The sequence below is a fragment of the Chiloscyllium plagiosum genome, unplaced genomic scaffold (assembly GCF_037043375.1).
Source record: "Chiloscyllium plagiosum isolate Xiang-an unplaced genomic scaffold, Cpla_swu_hap1 HiC_scaffold_1, whole genome shotgun sequence".
Classification (NCBI taxonomy): Eukaryota; Metazoa; Chordata; class Chondrichthyes; order Orectolobiformes; family Hemiscylliidae; genus Chiloscyllium; species Chiloscyllium plagiosum.
The window spans coordinates 41774618-41793772 of record NW_028270139.1 but is presented as its reverse complement, the minus strand read 5'-3'; the positions used below and the strand labels follow the sequence as shown (position 1 = coordinate 41793772).

Genomic DNA, 19155 nt, shown 5'->3' with positions numbered 1-19155 from the left:
CAGAGAATAGAAACAGCTCCTGGCTTTGAGAAGATCTGACAGCGGCTCTCAGTGTCGCAAAGGATGGCACTGGAAAAGCACAGCAGACTAGGAGCGAGAGAGTTGACGTTTTGGGCATAAGCCCTTCATCAGGAATCACATTCGACTCTGATCCTGCAGCATCTGCAATCCTCACTTTCTCCTGACTGCTCACTGCCCCAAGCAGTTCTTTGGGAGCCAATCACATAGTTGTTAGCAGGCAGAAGACTTTTGTCATTGATAATTGGTCTCTAGTCCACAGACCAATCAGCTAATTTACTGCAGATGAATTGCCATTGATACAAAGCCCTTGGCTGCAGCTCACCTACAAACTACACTTCAGCATTTTTAAAAACAAGCAGCTGTGCAAACTGCATTTACAATGAGTATTAAGTTACATGTTTTCGGAAAAAGTGCAGTAGTCCCTCAACAAATCTTTGTTTTTAAAATAGTTCTTTTCCTACCTAAGTCCACAATCAAAAATACAGAAAAATAAGAAAATTCAGTCCTTACAAATTCACATTTTACCTTCTGCCATGGTCAGATTTATATGTCTCCAGAACATTCTTCTGGACCTCTGGATGACTGGTCCAATGAAACTGCCTCCCCACAACCTATCCAGGATTTTATAGGAACTTCATGACCTCTACCACCTGAAGGTCAGGGGCAGTAGATGCATGGGAACACCTCCCGAACACACGACCATCCTGAATCAAATTGTATCACTCTTCACTCAATATCTAGGTTGAAATCTAGGAGCTTGTTTCCTAACTGCAGTCTGTATGTGCCTAGCAGTTCAAGAAGGCAGCTCAGTCTCATCTTCTCGAGGGCAATTAAGGATGGTCAATAAATCCTGCTTCTCCTCTGATTAATGGGCAGAGGAACACAGTGTGCAGCTCAACTGCTTTAACTCTTCAGGGTGCTGCCCTGTTAAGAGGGGCATTACATGCTGGGTAGCTAGTCCCAGTCTGGGGACTCCTCCCCATAATTGTGCCTCCCAGCCTTATCGAATAGTTCTCCTCCCCTCCTCCATCAGGGTTTGTCAGCCTGACTGTGGGTGAGATCCTGGACCCATCGCTGAGCACCAGCTCCTTAGCCTATCTACAGTACAGCCAGCACCAGATTCTGCAATCTCAGTGGTACCCATTCCTTAGTCCCAGCACTGCTGGAACTGCAAAGAGGCTCCAAGAAGAGCAGTGGATCTAGCACTATGGTAGCTCATGGGTTTTAGAACAGGCAGAAATGAGGAGCCGGGGGCTCAGGAGTCACATTGAAAGGCCAGGTGGAATGGAACAAAGGGTAGGAACAGCCTGTCATGGGCTGGGCAAGCTCAGGCACACAGAGTAATCCTCCCCACCTTAAAAAAAACTACCTCCTGAATCTTGCCCACCTCTCTCACCCACCCATTTCACAGGGTGCGCTGTGTATTTTTTCATTCAATCGGCCTGTTAGTAGCCTCAATTGCCGATATTTCTTTGAAAATGGCATGCCAGTTCCTGATTTCCACTATTATGGAAATCATGTCAGAAGTATGTAGAATAGCACTGGGCTGGCCACTGATTGTACATTATGTGCCTTTCACTAAAAGCGTGCCCGTTGTGGAGCCATAAAAGCCAGCACAACCTGTCAGCATGGAGGCAAACTCCTGCTCACAACTGAGTGCTACGTACTCTGATTATAGGCTGGAGTTGCTCAATCGTCACATTTGACGTTGAGGTTTTCATGCCGTGACATGTTTTTGACAACATCCTTGAATTGGAGCTGCTGGTTTCTTGGTAAGGCCTACCTGCCCATATAGAAGATCACTGGGAATGTAGCCATCTGCCAGCCGATACACATGCCCAAGCCAGGGCCACCTTCTTTGCGGGATGAGCACTAACATGTTTGTATTACAACGGACTGTTTCACAGGTAACTTTGTCTTTCTATGTGATATTGAAAATGCAAAATAAGCATCGGTGATGCAAGTTTTTGGGTCTTTTCTCTTGTTAGGGTTAAGTTGAGCAGACTTCACTGCCATAAAGCAATGTGCCAATTAGATAAACGTCTTGCTTCTGTGGTTCAGTTTGTTTTTGTTAATACACGCTATGTTAGCCAGCTGAAATTGGCTGTCTTTCCAATGCTCTTCAATAAGAGACAGGTTGTCTGTCACCATAGATACAAGGAAGTAGAACTTGCTGATTACAGGCAGAAACACTAACAACCTGTCCTATAAACATTCTGCGCCCACACCTCCCCCCTCACCTCTGTCCGTGGCCCCCAAGGATCCTTCCACATCCGACAGAAATTTACCTGTACCTCCACTAATGTCATCTACTGTATCCATTGCATCCGTTGTGGTCTCCTCTATATTGAGGAGACAGGACGCCAACTTGCGGATCATTTTAGAGAACATCTCTGGGACACCCGCACCAGCTTACCCTACCAGCCTGTGATTGAATACTTCAACTCTCCCTCCCACTCCACCAAGGACATGCAGGTCCTGGGCTGTCTCCATCGCCAAACCCTTACCAACCGATGGCTGGAGGAAGAACACCTTGGAACCTTGCAACCAGACAGGATCAATGTGCATTTCACCAGTTTCCTCATTTCCCCTCCCCCACATTATACTAGTCCCAAGCCTCCAACTTGGCACCATCCTCTTGACCTCTCCATCACCATTCCCATCTATCCACTCCACCGTCCTCTCCGACTTATCACCTTCTCCCCTCCCTTCATCTACCTATTGCATTCTGAGCTACCAACACCCTCACTCCCCCCCACCAGCCCCACCTCCTCCCATTTATCTTTCAGCCCTGGCCCACAAGCCTCATGCCTGATGAAGGGCTTATGCCCAAAACGTCGATTCTTCTGCTGCTCCAATGCTGCCTGACCTACTTGTTTTCCAGCGCCACACTCTCGACTCTGATCTCCATCATCTTGCAGGCCTCACTTTCTTCCTGTCCTATAACTCAATTAAACCACCAAGACACCAAAATTTCATGTCCAGAAGTGCTCTTACAGTTGTTTTTTTCATCACTGAATCACTCGTGGTATTTTTTCATCTATTAGTTGCTGGTGGTGTTAGTACTGAAGAAAGACTGAGCTCACTTTTAATGCCAATCAGGGGCAGATATTTGCTGACTCAAACATAAAAATGGAAGTACGGAAGACAATTGAAAGCAGAACACTGTTCCTAGCTCCAGGATCAGTGCATTCAGGAAAGGAGGAGGAGGATGACAAAACAAAACAACATAGAAGCCAATTTGTTTTCTCTCTGTAAAGCATGCAATGAATGGGGTACACAGAACAGTGGTATTTCACTACTTCTCTGCTGTCCAAGATAACTTGTGAGAGCTGCACATAATCTGTGTGCATTAACAGGTTTAACTTTGCTAAATCATAATCTAACCTACAGATACCCTCTGTCCTGCACCCTCTTGTCATTGCAAGCCAGCCTATCAGTGGTGGATGTAACCAGTTTTTGGTTCACCTCTGTTAAGTAATAGTTACCTCTAATGTTTGCTTGCTGTTATTGAATCATGTGAGGAATAACATTCCATCCAATGCTTGTATCAGTTTACAAAGAAACTTCATTTCTTTCAAATTGTTAACCACAGAATAATGTGAATGGAATAGGTTATTTTGGTAAACCTTTTACTGCACCTATCTTCTATCCTTGCAGACACTGTCAATTTCAGATCTAACATGTCCCTTTTGTATTTTCACCTTTGCAGGGTTCGATAGGAGTCACTGGTGTTCCAGGCTTCCACGGGCAAAAGGTGAGTACCTGCATATTCAGCATCAGGCAGTGTATAGTCAGGTGTAATCCACCTTTCCCAATCCAGTTAGACTACTGCAGTGTTACAATTCTCCTTCTAAATTAGGATGAATTTCATTGTTTGAGAATTCACAATACTGTCCCAATCGAAAACGTGAAATGAATGTTCTGTTCTCCTGTACTGTATGACTAACACATGGACCAAATACTGTTGCTCTTTGTGGAGTGCCTTTTGCTATTGTTGGACTGAACTTTGTCATTGATGCTGCTTAGCTGTCTGGAGAATTCCTCGCAATAGGATAGTCTGTTTCCCAAACTAAAGGAACAAAATTCATCTTGCTTTAGCTTACAATAGCAGTAGTGATAATCCTCTTTGAACAGAAAACAAAGAAGCAATCACAAAAACACAGTTAGGTCAAAAGGTTAACCATAGTGTAGCCTCTTTTATTTGTGAACCATTGTATATTCTAAGCAAGAAGGAATGTTGAAGGTTCTACTTCCGGTGTGAAGGACTGCCACCGCTAGCATCTTAAAGTGTTAGAATATCCTGTGCTTCCAGAAATTATAACACAGTGTCACTGGCAGTGCATCTTTGATTTTCCAACAGTTGCATAGCATCCATAGAATTCCCTACAGTGTGGAAATTGGCCATTAGGCCCATCAATTCCACTGCGACCTTCTGAAGAGCATCCCACTCAACCCATTCCTGTAACCCTGCACAGTGGGCAATTTAGCACAGCCGATCCACTTAACTTGCTCATCTTTGGACTGTGGGAGGAAACCGGAGCATCTGGAGGAAACCCACGCAGACATGGAAGAATGTGCAAACCCCACACAGTCAGTCACCCTAGGCTGGATTCAAACCTGGGTTCCTGACCCTGTGAGACAGCAGTGCTAGCTACTGAGCAACCATGCCACCACTTAGAGACTACTAGGCAGGATTCCGTATCGCCATTGAATGTTCAGGAAAATAATCTAATATTTACAGGCCTGTCACAGAGAAGCACCATTACAGGCCCTTTGACTCTGACCTATTACTGCCCAATCCCAATTGAAAGTCTAGGCATTTCCTTGAATAGTGCTTATTTTTCAAAACAAAAATCATAGCTACCATACATCAGTTTGATTATATTCTGGGACTTGGGTATTACTGGCAAAATTAGTATCTGTTAGCCATTTCAACTGTGACTTTGGTTTCAGCAATAAGAAATCACTGAAGCTTTATCAACAGATAAACATTCATGATTGTTCCAGAAATGTAATTGGCAAATGCAACAACATCTGTGGTTTCTGTTAAATAAGACAAACCACAGAATTGTATATTCCTGTCCTAACAAGTGTAATGATTAGATCAAATATAAAGTTGGATAAACAAGAACAATCTTATTCCATGATGTGGAGGAGTCGGTGTTGGACTGGGATGGACAAAGTTAAAAATCTCACAACACCAGGTTATAGTCCAACAGGTTTATTTGGAATCACTAGCTTTCGGAGCGACGCTCCTTCATCAGACGGTTGTGGAGCAGGATCGTAAGACACAGAATTTATAGCAAAAGATTACATTGTCATGTTGGAAATTGATGGTGGTATTAGCTACATTAAAATTCCTTTCTACCCAGTACTGTACACAGTAAAATCATTGAAATAAAAATAAATTACTGCAGATGCTGGAAATCTGGAATTAAAAACAGAGTGTGTTTGAAACTCTCAGCTGGTCTGGCAGTATCTATGAAGAAAGAAACAATTTGGCGTTTCAATTCCAATATGACTCTTCTTTTGAAGAAGGAATTTGAATCGAAATATTAGCTCCGATTCTCTCCACACAGAAGTAAAATTATTACAGCGATAGCCTCAATGTATTCTGTTTCCAGTATAACTGAAGATGCAGTCTTTACTTTTCTTAACTGTATCTTGGTGTAGTTTAGTTTTGATTCATGAGGCAATGACTTAAGCAGATACTTTCACTGATCGTATCTGTGTGATTTTAGCTTTTATGAGGCATTTGTGGTTGATAAACCCCATTGTCTGCATGGATCCCATACCATATAAAGTAGTGAAAATCCTATCGTCTGACTTCCATTTATTCCAAAACACACAACTTGGCAGGATTCTGTAGCAGTAATTAGATATTCCTGTCTTTCCACTTTTCTGTCAAGCTATTCCTTCAATTTTTCATAACAAAATTTAAATATGTCAGTTACAAAACAAATTCCTTAAGTAAGGGTGGGACAGTGGTTAGCACTGCTGCCTCACTGCGCTAAGGACCCAGATTCGATTCCAGCCTCAGGTGACTGTCTGTGTGGGGTTTGCTCCTTCTCCCCATGTCTGCGTGGGGCTTGCTCCTTCTCCCCATGTCTGCGTGGGGCTTGCTCCTTCTCCCCATGTCTGCATGGGGCTCTGGGTTCCTCCATAGTCCAAAGATGTGCAGATTAGGTGGATTGGTCATGCTAAATCACCCATATTTTTCAGGGACTTGCAGGCAGGGTGGATTAGCCACAGGAAATGGAGGGTTACAGGGATAGTGGAGGAGGTGGGTCTGAGTGGGATGCCCTTCAGAGGGTGGATGTGGACTCAATGGGCCAAACCACCTGCTTCCACACTCGGGATGCCATGTTTCTCTAATTCTATGAATAATGCTGAGACTTTGTCAGTGCATTCAAAAGCAAATCCACTGCCCCACCATCTCCTTCTTTACCTCAGTAACTGCACACAGTTATCACTTCAAGTGTCTTCTGGAACACATTGGATGGGATTTTAAAATGAACAAACAATAGCATCATCAGTCAGTCAAGAACGATTGGACACTTAAGCAGTTTTGCAATGAGTCTTGAATTGAGCCACAGTATAAGCTCCCCTCTCTGAGTTCCCCAACCAATCTGGGAGGACAGGCAGGATCACCCACTGCATCTTTCAAAGGAAGGAGTTTAAATTCCGTTACGCTGGCTCAGCTATACGTGCAGCTACCACAGGATTGGAGGGAAGAGCAGGAAAGGCTGCTCCCCAGATCTCTCTCATTTACCTGTGTGCCCTGCTTTGGAGTCTGTTGGGCTACAGTGAAATAATCTGACCCAAAGATGGAGAAAGAGGACAACCTCACCATTTAAGGAGGTGTGGATAGAAATGGCGGAGGCAATCAGCAGCTAAAGTATGTTCCCTCCAATCTGTTTACCAAACAGGACTACTTGAATGCCCAAACACCTCAAGCAGCAAGTGATGGACACAGCTAAGAAATCTCACAAACAACGGATCAGATCTAAGCTCTGCAGTCCCACCACATCCAGAGGTGGTAGGCGATTAGGCAAATCACTGGAGGAGGAGGCTCCACAAATATCCCCCCCCCTTAATGATGGAAGAGCCCAACACATCAGGCTGAAGTATTCGCAAAAATCTTCAGCCAAAAGTGCCGACAGGATGATCCACCTCTGCCTCCTCCAGTGACTCTCAGTGTCATAAATACCAGTCTTCAGACAATTTGATTCACTCCACGTGTTATCATGAAATAGTTGTAGGCACTAGATACTGCATAGGTTATGGACCCTGACAACGTTCCAACAATAATACTGAAGACTTGTGCTCCAGAACTTGCTACTCCCCTAGTTAAGATGTTCCAGTACAGCTACAACTCTGGTATCTGCCTGACACCTGGGCAATTTTCCACATAATGTCCTGTACACAAAAAGCAGGACAAATCCAACCATCACCCCATCAGTAAAGTGATGTAAAGTGTCATCAATGGTGCTATCATGCAGAACCTGCTCAGCAGTAACCTGCTCAGTGACACTTGGTTTGGATTCCACCAGGGCCACTTCAGCTACTGACAAAAGAGCTGAATTCCAGAGGGGAGGTGAGAGTGACAGCCCTTGACATCAAGGCTACATTCAATCGAAGGAGCCCTAGCAAAACTGGAATCAGCGGGTGTTGGGGGGAAGCTTTCTGCTGGTTGTAGTCATAGCTGGAACATGGGAAGATGGTTGTGTTTGTTGGAGGTCAGTCGTCTTAGCCCCAGGACATCTCTACAGGAGCTCCTGAGCATAGTGTCTTTGGTCCAACCGTCCTCAGTTGCTTCAACAGTGACCTTCCCTCCATCATAAGGTCAGAATTGGGGGTGTGCAGTCATCAGTGAACAATGCTCGCAACATTCATGATTTCCTGATGAAGGGCTTATGCCCGAAATGCCGATTCTCCTGCTCCTCGAATGCTGCCTGACCCGCTGTGCTTTTCCAACACCACACTCTTTGACTTAGTATCCAGGCTTGGTCTGACAAGTAGTAACTAATGTTTGTGTCGAGAGTGTGGTGCTGGAAAAGCACAGCAGGTCAGGCAGTATCTGAGGAGCAGGAGAATTGAGGTTTCGGGCATAAGCCCTTTATCAAGAATGAGGCTTGTGGGCACATGAGGCTGTGAGATAAATGGGAGGTGGTGGGGCTGGAGGGGGTTGGGTATGGTAGTTGAGAATGCAATAGGTAGATGAAGGTGATAGGTCAGAGAGGAAGGTGAACAAATAGATGGGAAAGGTGATGGACAGGTCAGGAGGGCAGAGTCAAGTTGGAGGCTTGGGACTGGGATAATGTGGAGGGAGGGAAATGAGAAAACTGGCGAAATCCACATTGACCCCGTGTGGTTGCAGGGTCCCAGGGTGGAATATGAGGTGTTCTTCCTCCAGCCCCCCACCCACAAGCATCATTCCTGATGAAAAGCTTATGCCCAAGACGTTGGTTCTCCTGTTCTTCGGATGCTGCCTGACCTGTTGTGCTTTTCCAGTGCCACACTCTCGTCTCTGATCTCCAACATCTGCAGTCTCACTTTCTACTGCAAGTAACGTCTGTGCCACACAAGTGACTGGCACTGAACATCACCAATAAGAAACGATCTAACCCACACCACCCCTGAACATGCAATGGTGTTACCGTCACTGAATCCTCCTCTGTCAACATGTTAGGGTTAACATTGACCAGAAACTCAACTGGACTCAACACTTAAACACAGTGGCTACAACAGGAGGTCAGAGGCTAGGGATATTATGGCAAGTAACGCACCTCCTGAATCCCAAAACCTGTTCACCATCTGCAAGACATAAATCAGGAGTGTGATGGAATACTACTCACTTCCCTGAAGGGTGCAGTTCTAACAGCTGCAGCAGTGTGTACCATCTACACAATACACAGCAGAAACTCACCAAAGATCTTGAGACAACACCTACCAAGTCCAAGACCACTTCCATCTGGAAGGACAAGGGCAGCAGGGAACACCATCACTGTAGGGACCCCTTCATGCCCCTCACAATCCTGACTTGGAAGTATATTACCATTCCTTCGCTGTCGCTGGGTCAGGATCCTGGAATTCCATCCTGGAGGGCATTGTGAGTCAACCTGCAGCATGTGGACTGCAGTGGTTCAAAAAGGCAGCTCACCACCACCTTCTCAAGAGCAATCCGAGATAGGCAGTAAATGCTCGCCCAGCCAGCGACGGCCACATCCCACAAGTGAATTAAAACCTTTGGAGGCAGTTCATCAAAATGACCTCAAAAAGGCTGGAAAGGTGAGTGACAGAAATGTGTTCAGGAGCCAAGTCCCACAGCCTGACAAATTATCAGCATCTCCTCGCATCGCCTTCCTCGTAACACAGTTCAATATTACACACTTGGTTTTTAAGAACACGAAATGTTTAGTTGGTTGGTTACACTACTTTAGGAATCTATTGTATTGTCTTGTCGATCTCAAAACCCTCTCTCCCTATCACACTCCCTGCAATGTTTCGGTCAGACATCAAGCAGTGGAGAAGAATGCAGAATCTTGTCTTATGCTGGTCTTTTTCATCAGAAACACATGAACAGAAAGTCCAGAAGCATTTGCTTTAGTAATTTCTGTCGAGATAGCATTGCCAACTCAAATTGAACTCCAGTTCCAAGGAAAGGATGATTTCTATTAAGGAGAGATTTCATGAGCAAGAATCGAAATAGTTGTTACAAAGCCACAGCTGGTGTTCCAGATACTGTAAATGGATTAACAAAATGCCAGGTCATACATGAAGGATCTTCTGTCTGTATGTCTCCCATCCTCTGAAAGAGATTAATGATCCCCTCTTCCCAGGCCAGCTAATAGCAGTATTGCACCTTTATATAAAGTTCCTTGTGGGCAATGTCACAGAACATCTCAGAAATTGGAGAATCTGAAAATTATTGCAAATACTGTTTTGAGTGTATGAATAGTTTGCATCTAAGTTTAAGGCAGGAAAAGCTTTGGTGATTTATGTGGGCAATCACAAGCATCAGGTAAGCAAGTGCTTAGCTAGAACCAGGCTGTGCCAGCAAATACAAGGGGCAGTTGATTCTGTGAAATTCTACTGCGTTGGAACATTCAATAGCCCTGTTGAAAAATCTGCTTTAACTAAATTGGAAATTGATTCATGGAATTGAAAAATCAGAGAATCATTGTTTTGGAAAGTCAAGCCCTTCCTTGTGATTTCTTTGCTTTTGCTGTATTGGTCACTCAGGACATAATACATTGAAAATCTATATTTATTTTTGCACTGTGCTCATGCAATTGTTTCTCTTTCTCCAGGGTGATTCTGGGAAGGATGGTGATCCAGGCCCCAAGGTTAGTTTCATTTGTAAGAATTCTTGATTGCTATAAGCACAACGCCCAGAAAAAACCATTGGTCCAAAAAGTATCTAATATATATGATAGTCGAGTGTAAAATGCTAACAGCAGTCAGCTCCACTGAGGGCAGGCTGCATTTTCTAATCCTAATAAAATGATTAATGGCAGCTAAAATCCTGTCAGGGTGCTGGTAGTGTTATGGTTTGTGCACAATGAGCGTCATCAAAATTGAGTCTACTTTGAAACATGCAATATTAACAACAAATGTGTTAATGCATTGAAAAACTTACTTTCTCTAGCATATTAATGTAACCTTTAACCATTTGATGTCTTTGTGAAATGTATCAGTTATGCTGTTTTGCATCAATACCTTCAATAGTGTTATGGCACAATGAATTATACTCCAGATATTCTTTGTCACTGTTCTTTCAATGATTTTTGAATAATGTGGGAAAAGATATATATTAATTTACCTTTTCTGATAAAATATTGATTACTGGCTTTGTTGTCATGGCTAATTGGCTTGTTTGTTTAGGTAAACAGTAACTCATCAAGGCAAGATGAGAAAAAGGGAATTTTAAGCAAGTAAAATAAAAAGAAAAGGTTCCTGACTATGAATGGCATAGTCTAATGAAAACTTGTACTCAAGTTATTAACTTTCCTTCCATGTTCAGAAGCTAATTAACATTCTCTGCATTTCCAACACTACCTATTTTCATTGCAAATTTTCAGAACTTGATTTTTTTAAAATAATACTGATGCCATAAAGCTAATGGCTTTGATCTTTGTTACATTGCCTTTCCTGGTGTAGTCTCAGCCAAGCAGTGATGTGGTAGTTAGTCTCCCATTTACAGCTGGCAAAGACTGCTGGTGACTCAAAACTGCTTGTTGGCCATTTGTGTACCTAAGGAAGTTGTAAACAACAAGCCCTTGTCTGCGTGGGTTTCCTCCGGGTGCTCCGGTTTCCTCCCACAGTCCAAAGATGTGCAGGTCAGGTGAATTGGCCATGCTAAATTGCCCGTAGTGTTAGGTAAAGGGGTAAATGTAGGGGAATGGGTGGGTTGCGCTTCGGCGGGTCGGTGTGGACTTGTTGGGCCGAAGGGCCTGTTTCCACACTGTAAGTAATCTAATCTAATCTAATCAAAAAGCCCACAGAGGTTCATCATGTACATTGTGTGGTAAATATTATAATCTGATTGGAAGACTGTGTGAAATTGCTGATGCTTAAAATACTTCATGTTTTAGTAATTTTTGTAAGATGGAACTGAGGGTCCTGCTCATGCAGCACATTCTATACAAAGCACAAAAATTGGCAAGATGTGGGCTCTGACTCACAACTCAACACTGGTAGTACATTTTTGCCTTTATTATTTGAGCATTAAGCACTAACTGGGCAAAATTTTATGTAACATCGAATAATATAGAGTCACTTTCTATTAAGTGTGGCAGACATTCAGCCCAAAATTCCTCTCTTTGTTTTATTCAAATAAAGCTGATTGCCCTGCCATTGCTTCCCGTTGGCAGTCAGGTTATCCAAACAATACCTATCCCTACTAGATCGCAGTCAAAGAATGAGGCCAGCAGTGGGCAGAAACGTGCTGTTTCATATCCCCTATAAAGTTTTAATATAGTCCAAGCTTTCCATTGCTTTATGCTAACACACCTAATGAAAATATCACCTCCTTTTTCACTGGGCATTAGCTGGGCTGCTCCCACTTTACTCAACTGTTGTCCTTCTTGGTCTTTAGCATCCCCAGTTCATCTTTATCCTAGTGTAAGGCTCTCTCACTCTCTTCAGAGCTGAAACATACCTCATTTACGTGCACACACATACAGGTTCCTGAATCCATCTCTGTCATGCTGTGCTTTACTCCTGCTCCATTGCTAGCTTCTCCCTGGGCTGTTCTTCTGCTCTTCTGATGTTACGTGTGTAATCGTGCACCTTAAAAGGTTGTGGACTTCAGAATGAGAGTGTTATGAGCAAGGAAGACCCAACGAAGCAGCAAAAATCCAAAAAGTGCAGTAGAAACTTTTGGAAAAAACCTTGAGATGACATTTTGGCGTTATATCACATAAAATGTATGTACCTCCTGGATGATGAGAGGAATTTTCAGATAAACACAAAACATCACCCTTATCAAACTTACAAGATAATTTCAAGACCATGAAAATCAATGCATTTGCTATGATAAATTAATTGCTGGTGGAATTTATTTAAACCAAGTATCCATGGATTGTAATTCAAAGTTTGTGAGAAGATTTGTAGCTCGGGTGCTCGTTGTTGTGGTTCTGTTTGCCGAGCTGGGAATGTGTGTTGCAGACGTTTCGTCCCCTGTCTAGGTGACATCCTCAGTGCTTGGGAGCCTCCTGTGAAGCGCTTCTGTGATCTTTCCTCCGGCATTTATAGTGGTTTGAATCTGCCGCTTCCGGTTGTCAGTTCTAGCTGTCCGTTGCAGTGGTCGGTATATTGGGTCCAGGTCGATGTGCTTATTGATTGAATCTGTGGATGAGTGCCATGCCTCTAGGAATTCCCTGGCTGTTATAGGACAAGCCAAACAGAGATCAGCCAGGGAATTCCTAGAGGCATGGTACTCATCCACAGATTCAATCAATAAGCACATCGACCTGGACCCAATATACCGGCCACTGCAACGGACAGCTGGAACTGACAACCGGAAGCGGCAGATTCAAACCACTATAAATGCCGGAGGAAAGATCACAGAAGCGCTTCACAGGAGGCTCCCAAGTACTGAGGATGTCACCTAGACAGGGGACAAAACGTCTGCAACACAAATTCCCAGCTCGGCAAACAGAACCACAACAATGGATTGTAATTGATATACAAGAGAGAACTGTTCATCAACCTGAAATATTAACTCTGCTTCTCTCTTCTCTGCTGCTCTTTTATTATGCAAGTCTCAATAGAAAGCTTCTCTTCTGGACAGGTTTGTTGGCGCGAAATGAAGGGCACCTCCAGACCTGGCCAGGTATCTGAATCACATCTTCAGCAACCAAATGGCGTGTTCTGACCGCCATAGTGCCCATATAGCTCCAATGGCCTTTCCTGTTCTATTACTGTGGCGTTCTCACGGTGTTTATCCATCATGTTCTGAGAGGATAGCACTTGCCTCCAAGCAGCTACCTCCTGCATATCCGTGGGTGTGATGCTCAGTAGGAATCTTGGTGCACAGTGAAGGAAGCTTGCAGGATATATCACGCATGAATGCCTTCGCTGGTTACAGAGGAGCTGAATATTAATGCCGTGATAAAATCTCTTGATCTGACAATGCCTTGATAGTCACATGGGTGCAGTGTATGTCTCCCTGTATTTATGATAATCCAGCTGCTGCAACAGGTTTGAGGGTCCATTTGTTCTGACCAGCCTCTTCAGCAGCATGAAGAACATAATTGGGTGTCTTGCCAAACATGTGATAGTCACCTGGAAGATGCACTTGTGAGATATTGCAAATGTCACCAGCAGATCCTTGGGAGAAGCCGGAGACAAAGAAATGCAGGTGACCTGAGAGCACTTGTTACTGCCTGCCTACCTGGTCCATTTGGAAAGAGGTCATGTGCAGGGACCTGCAGATGTTGCCAATAATCTGCTGAGTAAGTCTGAACATCTCAACGCAGGGTCCCCATCCAGGTAGCTGAGCCTTTACCTGAATAACCCATGCTAGAGTCTCACCTGCTTTAAGCTGGAACTTTGTATTCATCCATTCAGTTGCATCTAGACACTGGTGGCTGACGAAAAGCCAGCAGCTGCTGCAGTTGTTGTTCTTGTTTTGCATCAGACATCCAGGTTTAAACAGCCCACGTGGTGCTGAGAAGACTGTGAGAGGAAGGACATATAAGTCAACGTGCAAGGCAGCAGAAAGAACCTCAGGATTTGGATTGCGTCTCCAAAGCAATGAAAGCATATGATTGGAAAAGGCCTGTGAACAAAAGCTTTAACATAGAAACAACTGATATAGTTCCAACTGTGTCAATCTCCATTGTGCTCTCGCCTGGTTTGCCCCTGGCAAATTTCAAATCAGGAACCATGTACACTAGCAATGAAAGTTGGGATGGAGGGTTAACTCAAGGCTATTGTGGTGCAATGATAGTGTCCCTACCTCTGAGCCAAAAGACATGGGTTCATGTCCCACCTGCTCCAGAGGTGTGTAAAGGCATCTCTGACAAGTTGATTGGACATTATTTATTGGATTAGCTTTTTAACCAGTGGCAACTTCGTATATTTCAAGCTCAGAACATCCTGTTTTACCAGGGTTCCCTGTTTTTTTTGTTGGTCCAAAGATCAAGAAGATTATATTGGGCTTCAAATACTCAAGCATTTTCCCTTCTTTAACTCTCAATACACAATGATATCCACAGCCTTATCGACACAGGTTAAAATCTCAACCAAAACACTGTCTTTCAATACAAATTATTGAACACAAATTTCAAGGATAAAAATGAATTCTATTGTCTATTTTTAAGTAAAGATTCTCATGTTGGAAACTTGTAGGGTTAAGTCTATTGCACTGCTGCCTCACAGCGCCTGTAGACCCGGGTTCAATTCCCGACTCAGGCGACTGACTGTGTGGAGTTTGCACATTCTCCCCGTGTCTGCGTGGGTTTCCTCCGGGTGCTCCGGTTTCCTCCCACAGTCCAAAAATGTGCGGGTCAGGTGAATTGGCCATGCTAAATTGCCCGTAGTGATAGGTTAAAGGGGTAAAGGTAGGGGTATGGGTGGGTTGCGCTTCGGCGGGTCGGTGTGGACTTGTTGGGCCGAAGGGCCTGTTTCCACACTGTAAGTAATCTAATCTAATCTAATATTGTGCACTTCTTATGTTCCTATTCAGAATTCTTTTCTTTCTGCTGTTTCTTTTTGTCAGGGTGAGATTGGAGAACGTGGTGATAAGGTGAGAACCATACTGAAACCTATAAATTCTAACAGACGAGACAGATAAGTGCAGGAAAGATGCTCCTGATGACCAAGCAGTGCTGAACCAGGGGTCACAGCTAAGGATACAGGATAGGCCATTTAGGACTGAGAGAAGGAGAAAATGTCTCTACCCAGAGAGTGGTGACTCCACAGAGGCCGGTATCCTTTCACCAAGTCACCTGTTAATTACACGTGCATAATACTTGACACTGGTCTGTGTCCCTCAGCGCCAGCTCTCGGAGTGGACCGAATCTCTGACTCTTCTGTTTATAGTACTTTTGAGATTTAGTGTGCACTTGGGGCAACAGGCAATTCTGAACTTTTGGTTCCCAAGCATTCCACCATGGAGAATTTTGTTTAGCCTCGCCCATGAGTGTGTTGGAGAATAATGAATTTGGATTGGTAATTGAGATTAATCCACAGCTCTATAATTGTTTTACCATGTGTGAGTACAAGGGTTATAGAAGTTGAACTAGATGGACCTTAGACATTTCTTATCATTTTGTGACATCCCTCCCAAGATAGAGGGTCACAGTTTAACATTGCAACTGAAAGACAACTGTGGAGAAATTCAGTTGTGTATCACCATCTCCAGTGGTGCCATGCAGACTGTGTCAATATCACTGGGAGCAAGATTAACAGCTATGTAGCATGTTGACTACTGATATCTATAAATGAGGTTCTCCCCCAACATCTCAAATACTGTAGCACCCTATCAACTCTATCTTGAAGTGTCAGTTGGTTTATGGTTGCAAGTCTTTGGCCTGTGGCTTAAATCTGCAGCCTTCTGATTCAAAGGGAAGGGTATAACCACCTAGATACACTACAAGATAACTTAAACAGAATTTGATGACTTCAAATATATCTTTGTATTATTAATGTTTTAATTCTTGTTGACATCAGGTGTCCACTCAGAAACAATTGTGCTTATTATTTGACTTGTTTGCATAGAACAACATCATAAAGTATCGATGTTATACTGATTAAAATGCAGTAACATGATTGTCACAAAACATATTTGATAGTGCTGTGGTCCATTTACAACCTGAAAGTTTGGTAAAAACATAAATATAATGATGTAAATATTAAACAAGAGGAAATATCTATCAAACTCTATTTCTTCCTTGTATAAAAGAGAAAACTGACCTGAAGGACATTGCCAATGTTTGATAGGACTTGATAGGGTAGACATGGGAAAGATGTTTCTGAAATTACTTCACAGGGGCTGGTATCCTGTCATCACTCTTTACTTACATGTGGAGAGTCCTTGACACTGATCTGCCTCCCTCAGAACCATTCTCAGAGTGGACAGAACCTCTGACATTCCTGTTTATATCTGTCAGCTAGGGTTCCCTGTTTGGACCAGATTAACAGCCCTGATCAGGGAACTCCTATTCTATAAGGTCCACCTTGCTGACCTCATTATAATTATTATAGTGAGACTGTGGAATTTTCTACCACAGGAAGTGATTGCAGCCAAAACGTTGAATGTTTTCAAGATGTTGCACATAGTTCTTATGCTGAAGGGATCAAAGTGTATGTGGTGAAAGCAAGAACATGGTACTCCACTGGATGATCAGCCATGTTTATATTGAATGGGACAGCAGGCTCAAAGGGCCAAATGGCCTCCACCTACTCCTATTTTCTATGCTTCTATCGCTTTTCTGGTTATTATTCTTCTCACAATTTTAGATGAGGTTTATTTTTATTGACGTAGCTTTGAGTCTGTGTTCTAAATATAAACTTTGTTTCTCTTCACCTTCCTTTTTGCTCAGGGTGATGTTGGGAAACCAGGACTAAAAGGTGACAAAGGAGGAAAGGTAAGTTTTTCAAAGACTAAGAATGCTGTAGAAGCTGTGGAGAGAGAGGCAGAGTTAGCATTTCCAAGTCCAACATGAGTCTTCTACAGTATGTTAACACTGTATCTCTCTCCAAGGATGCTGCCAAAGCTACTGAGTTTCTGTTTATTTCATATTTCCAGCATCTGCATTATTTTGCTTTTAAATTCTTCAGTGACTCAATCATTGGTTATGTGGGAAAGCAAGACAATTTGTAAAGAGCACAATTTCACAAGGTGTAAGTTAATTCATAGAATCCCTACAGTGTGAAAACAGGCCATTTGGCCTAACAAGTCCTCATCAATCCTCCGAAGAGTAACTCATCCAGATCCATTCCCCTACCTCTACATTTCCTCTGACTAATGCACCTAACCTAAACATCACAAAGATAGGCCCGTTTCTTACTACGAAGGTCCTATATTGCCTATGCTAAACCTGGATATTATATTTTTTTCAGTTATAATAAGGCAGCTAACTACCTGGCCTGAATAGAGCAAGTAGTCCTCATGCCGTATGCTTTTAGAATATGATTTTTGTGGCCAGTGTTAAACTATCCTTAAATTCCATATCATTGTTGTACCAAGAATATGAAAGGTGTTGGTGTGTCCTGAATTGCAGCATTGAAGTGGAGAACTGTATTCTAAATGAATTGGCAATGTGGTGATATAGCAAGCTTGTTGTGTACATGATGTCAACCTCCATGAACAGCTACAGACAGTTACTGCCCATGGAGTGTACCTGAAATGTAGGGGACTCCTGACCAAGGTGAAAGCCAGGAGGGACAAGTGGTGAGCTCAAGGTACTCACTCTGACTTTTTAGAACAGAACATAGAATGTAGACAGTACAGCATAGGGAACAGGCCATTCGGCCCACCATGTCTGTGCTGACCATGATGCCATTCTAAATCCCATCTGGTTGCACATGATCCATATGCCTCTATTCCCTACCTGTTCGTGTGCCTGTCTGAATGTCCCTTAAACATCGTCATCATGTCTGCTTCTGCCACCTCCGAGCTTGCGTCCTGTGTAAAACAAAACATTCTTCGCACATCTCCCTTAAACTTTTCCCCTCGCACCATAAACCTATGACCCCTAGTATTTAACATTTTGACCCTGAGAAAAAGATTCCGACTATCCACCATGCCTCTTGTAATTTTATATACCTCTATCAGGTCACCCCTCCGTTTCTGATGCTCTAGTGAAAACAATCTAAGTTTGTCCAAGCTCTCCTGGTGGTTATGTTGAGAATATTGGGAATGATCACCATCCAATTTCTGTCTACTGTGTGCGGGAATAAAACATTGCATCAAAATCAAGTGAAATTAGGTACTAATGAAATATAACTGCATGCAATGAAAGACTCATCACTCACTAACCAGGTCCTTATCTCATTGCTCGAACTTTAGGTGGAAATTCAGATAACATTTTTCTTGACATCGAGAAGCTCATTTTCCAATCTCGCCCTATTTTTCCAACTGCCTCTCCTTGACCTATGTCATTCAGAGGCTGGGAAGATTCACAATATGGAGGTGCTGGTGTTGGACTGGGGTGGACAAGATCAGAAATCACACAGCACCAGGATATAGTGCAACAGGTTTATTTAAAATCACAAACATTCGGAGCGTTGCTCCTTTGTGAAGTACTTCACCTGATGAGGGAGGAGCACTCCGAAAGATTAGATTAGATTAGATTACCCACAGTATGGAAGCAGGCCCTTCGGCCCAACAGGTTCACACTGACCCTCCAAGTAGTAACCCACCCAGAATCATTCCCCTACACTACACTTACTTCTGACTAATGCACCTAACACTATGGGATAATCTAGTCTGGCCAATTCACCTGCACATCTTTTGGACTGTGGGAGGAAACCGAAGTACCCAGAGGACACCCACGCAGACACTGGGAGAATGTGCACACTCCACACAGACGGTCGCCCAAGGCTGGAATCGAGCCCTGGTCCCTGTCATTGTGAGGCAGCCATGCTAACTACTGAGCCACCATGTCACTCTTAGCT

The 19155-nt window shown here is 43.4% G+C and overlaps 1 protein-coding gene across 1 annotated transcript in view; it reads left to right on the top strand.

Moving 5' to 3' along the window:
* The window catches only part of col25a1 (collagen type XXV alpha 1 chain), a 198715-nt gene that overhangs the window by 39811 nt on the left and 139749 nt on the right, over positions 1-19155 (top strand). Inside the window, exons 8-11 of the mRNA XM_087987194.1 lie at positions 3734-3778; positions 10338-10373; positions 15254-15280; positions 17079-17123. Coding sequence (XP_087843320.1) covers positions 3734-3778; positions 10338-10373; positions 15254-15280; positions 17079-17123 — 153 coding nt within the window. The remainder of the gene's footprint in view (positions 1-3733; positions 3779-10337; positions 10374-15253; positions 15281-17078; positions 17124-19155) is intronic.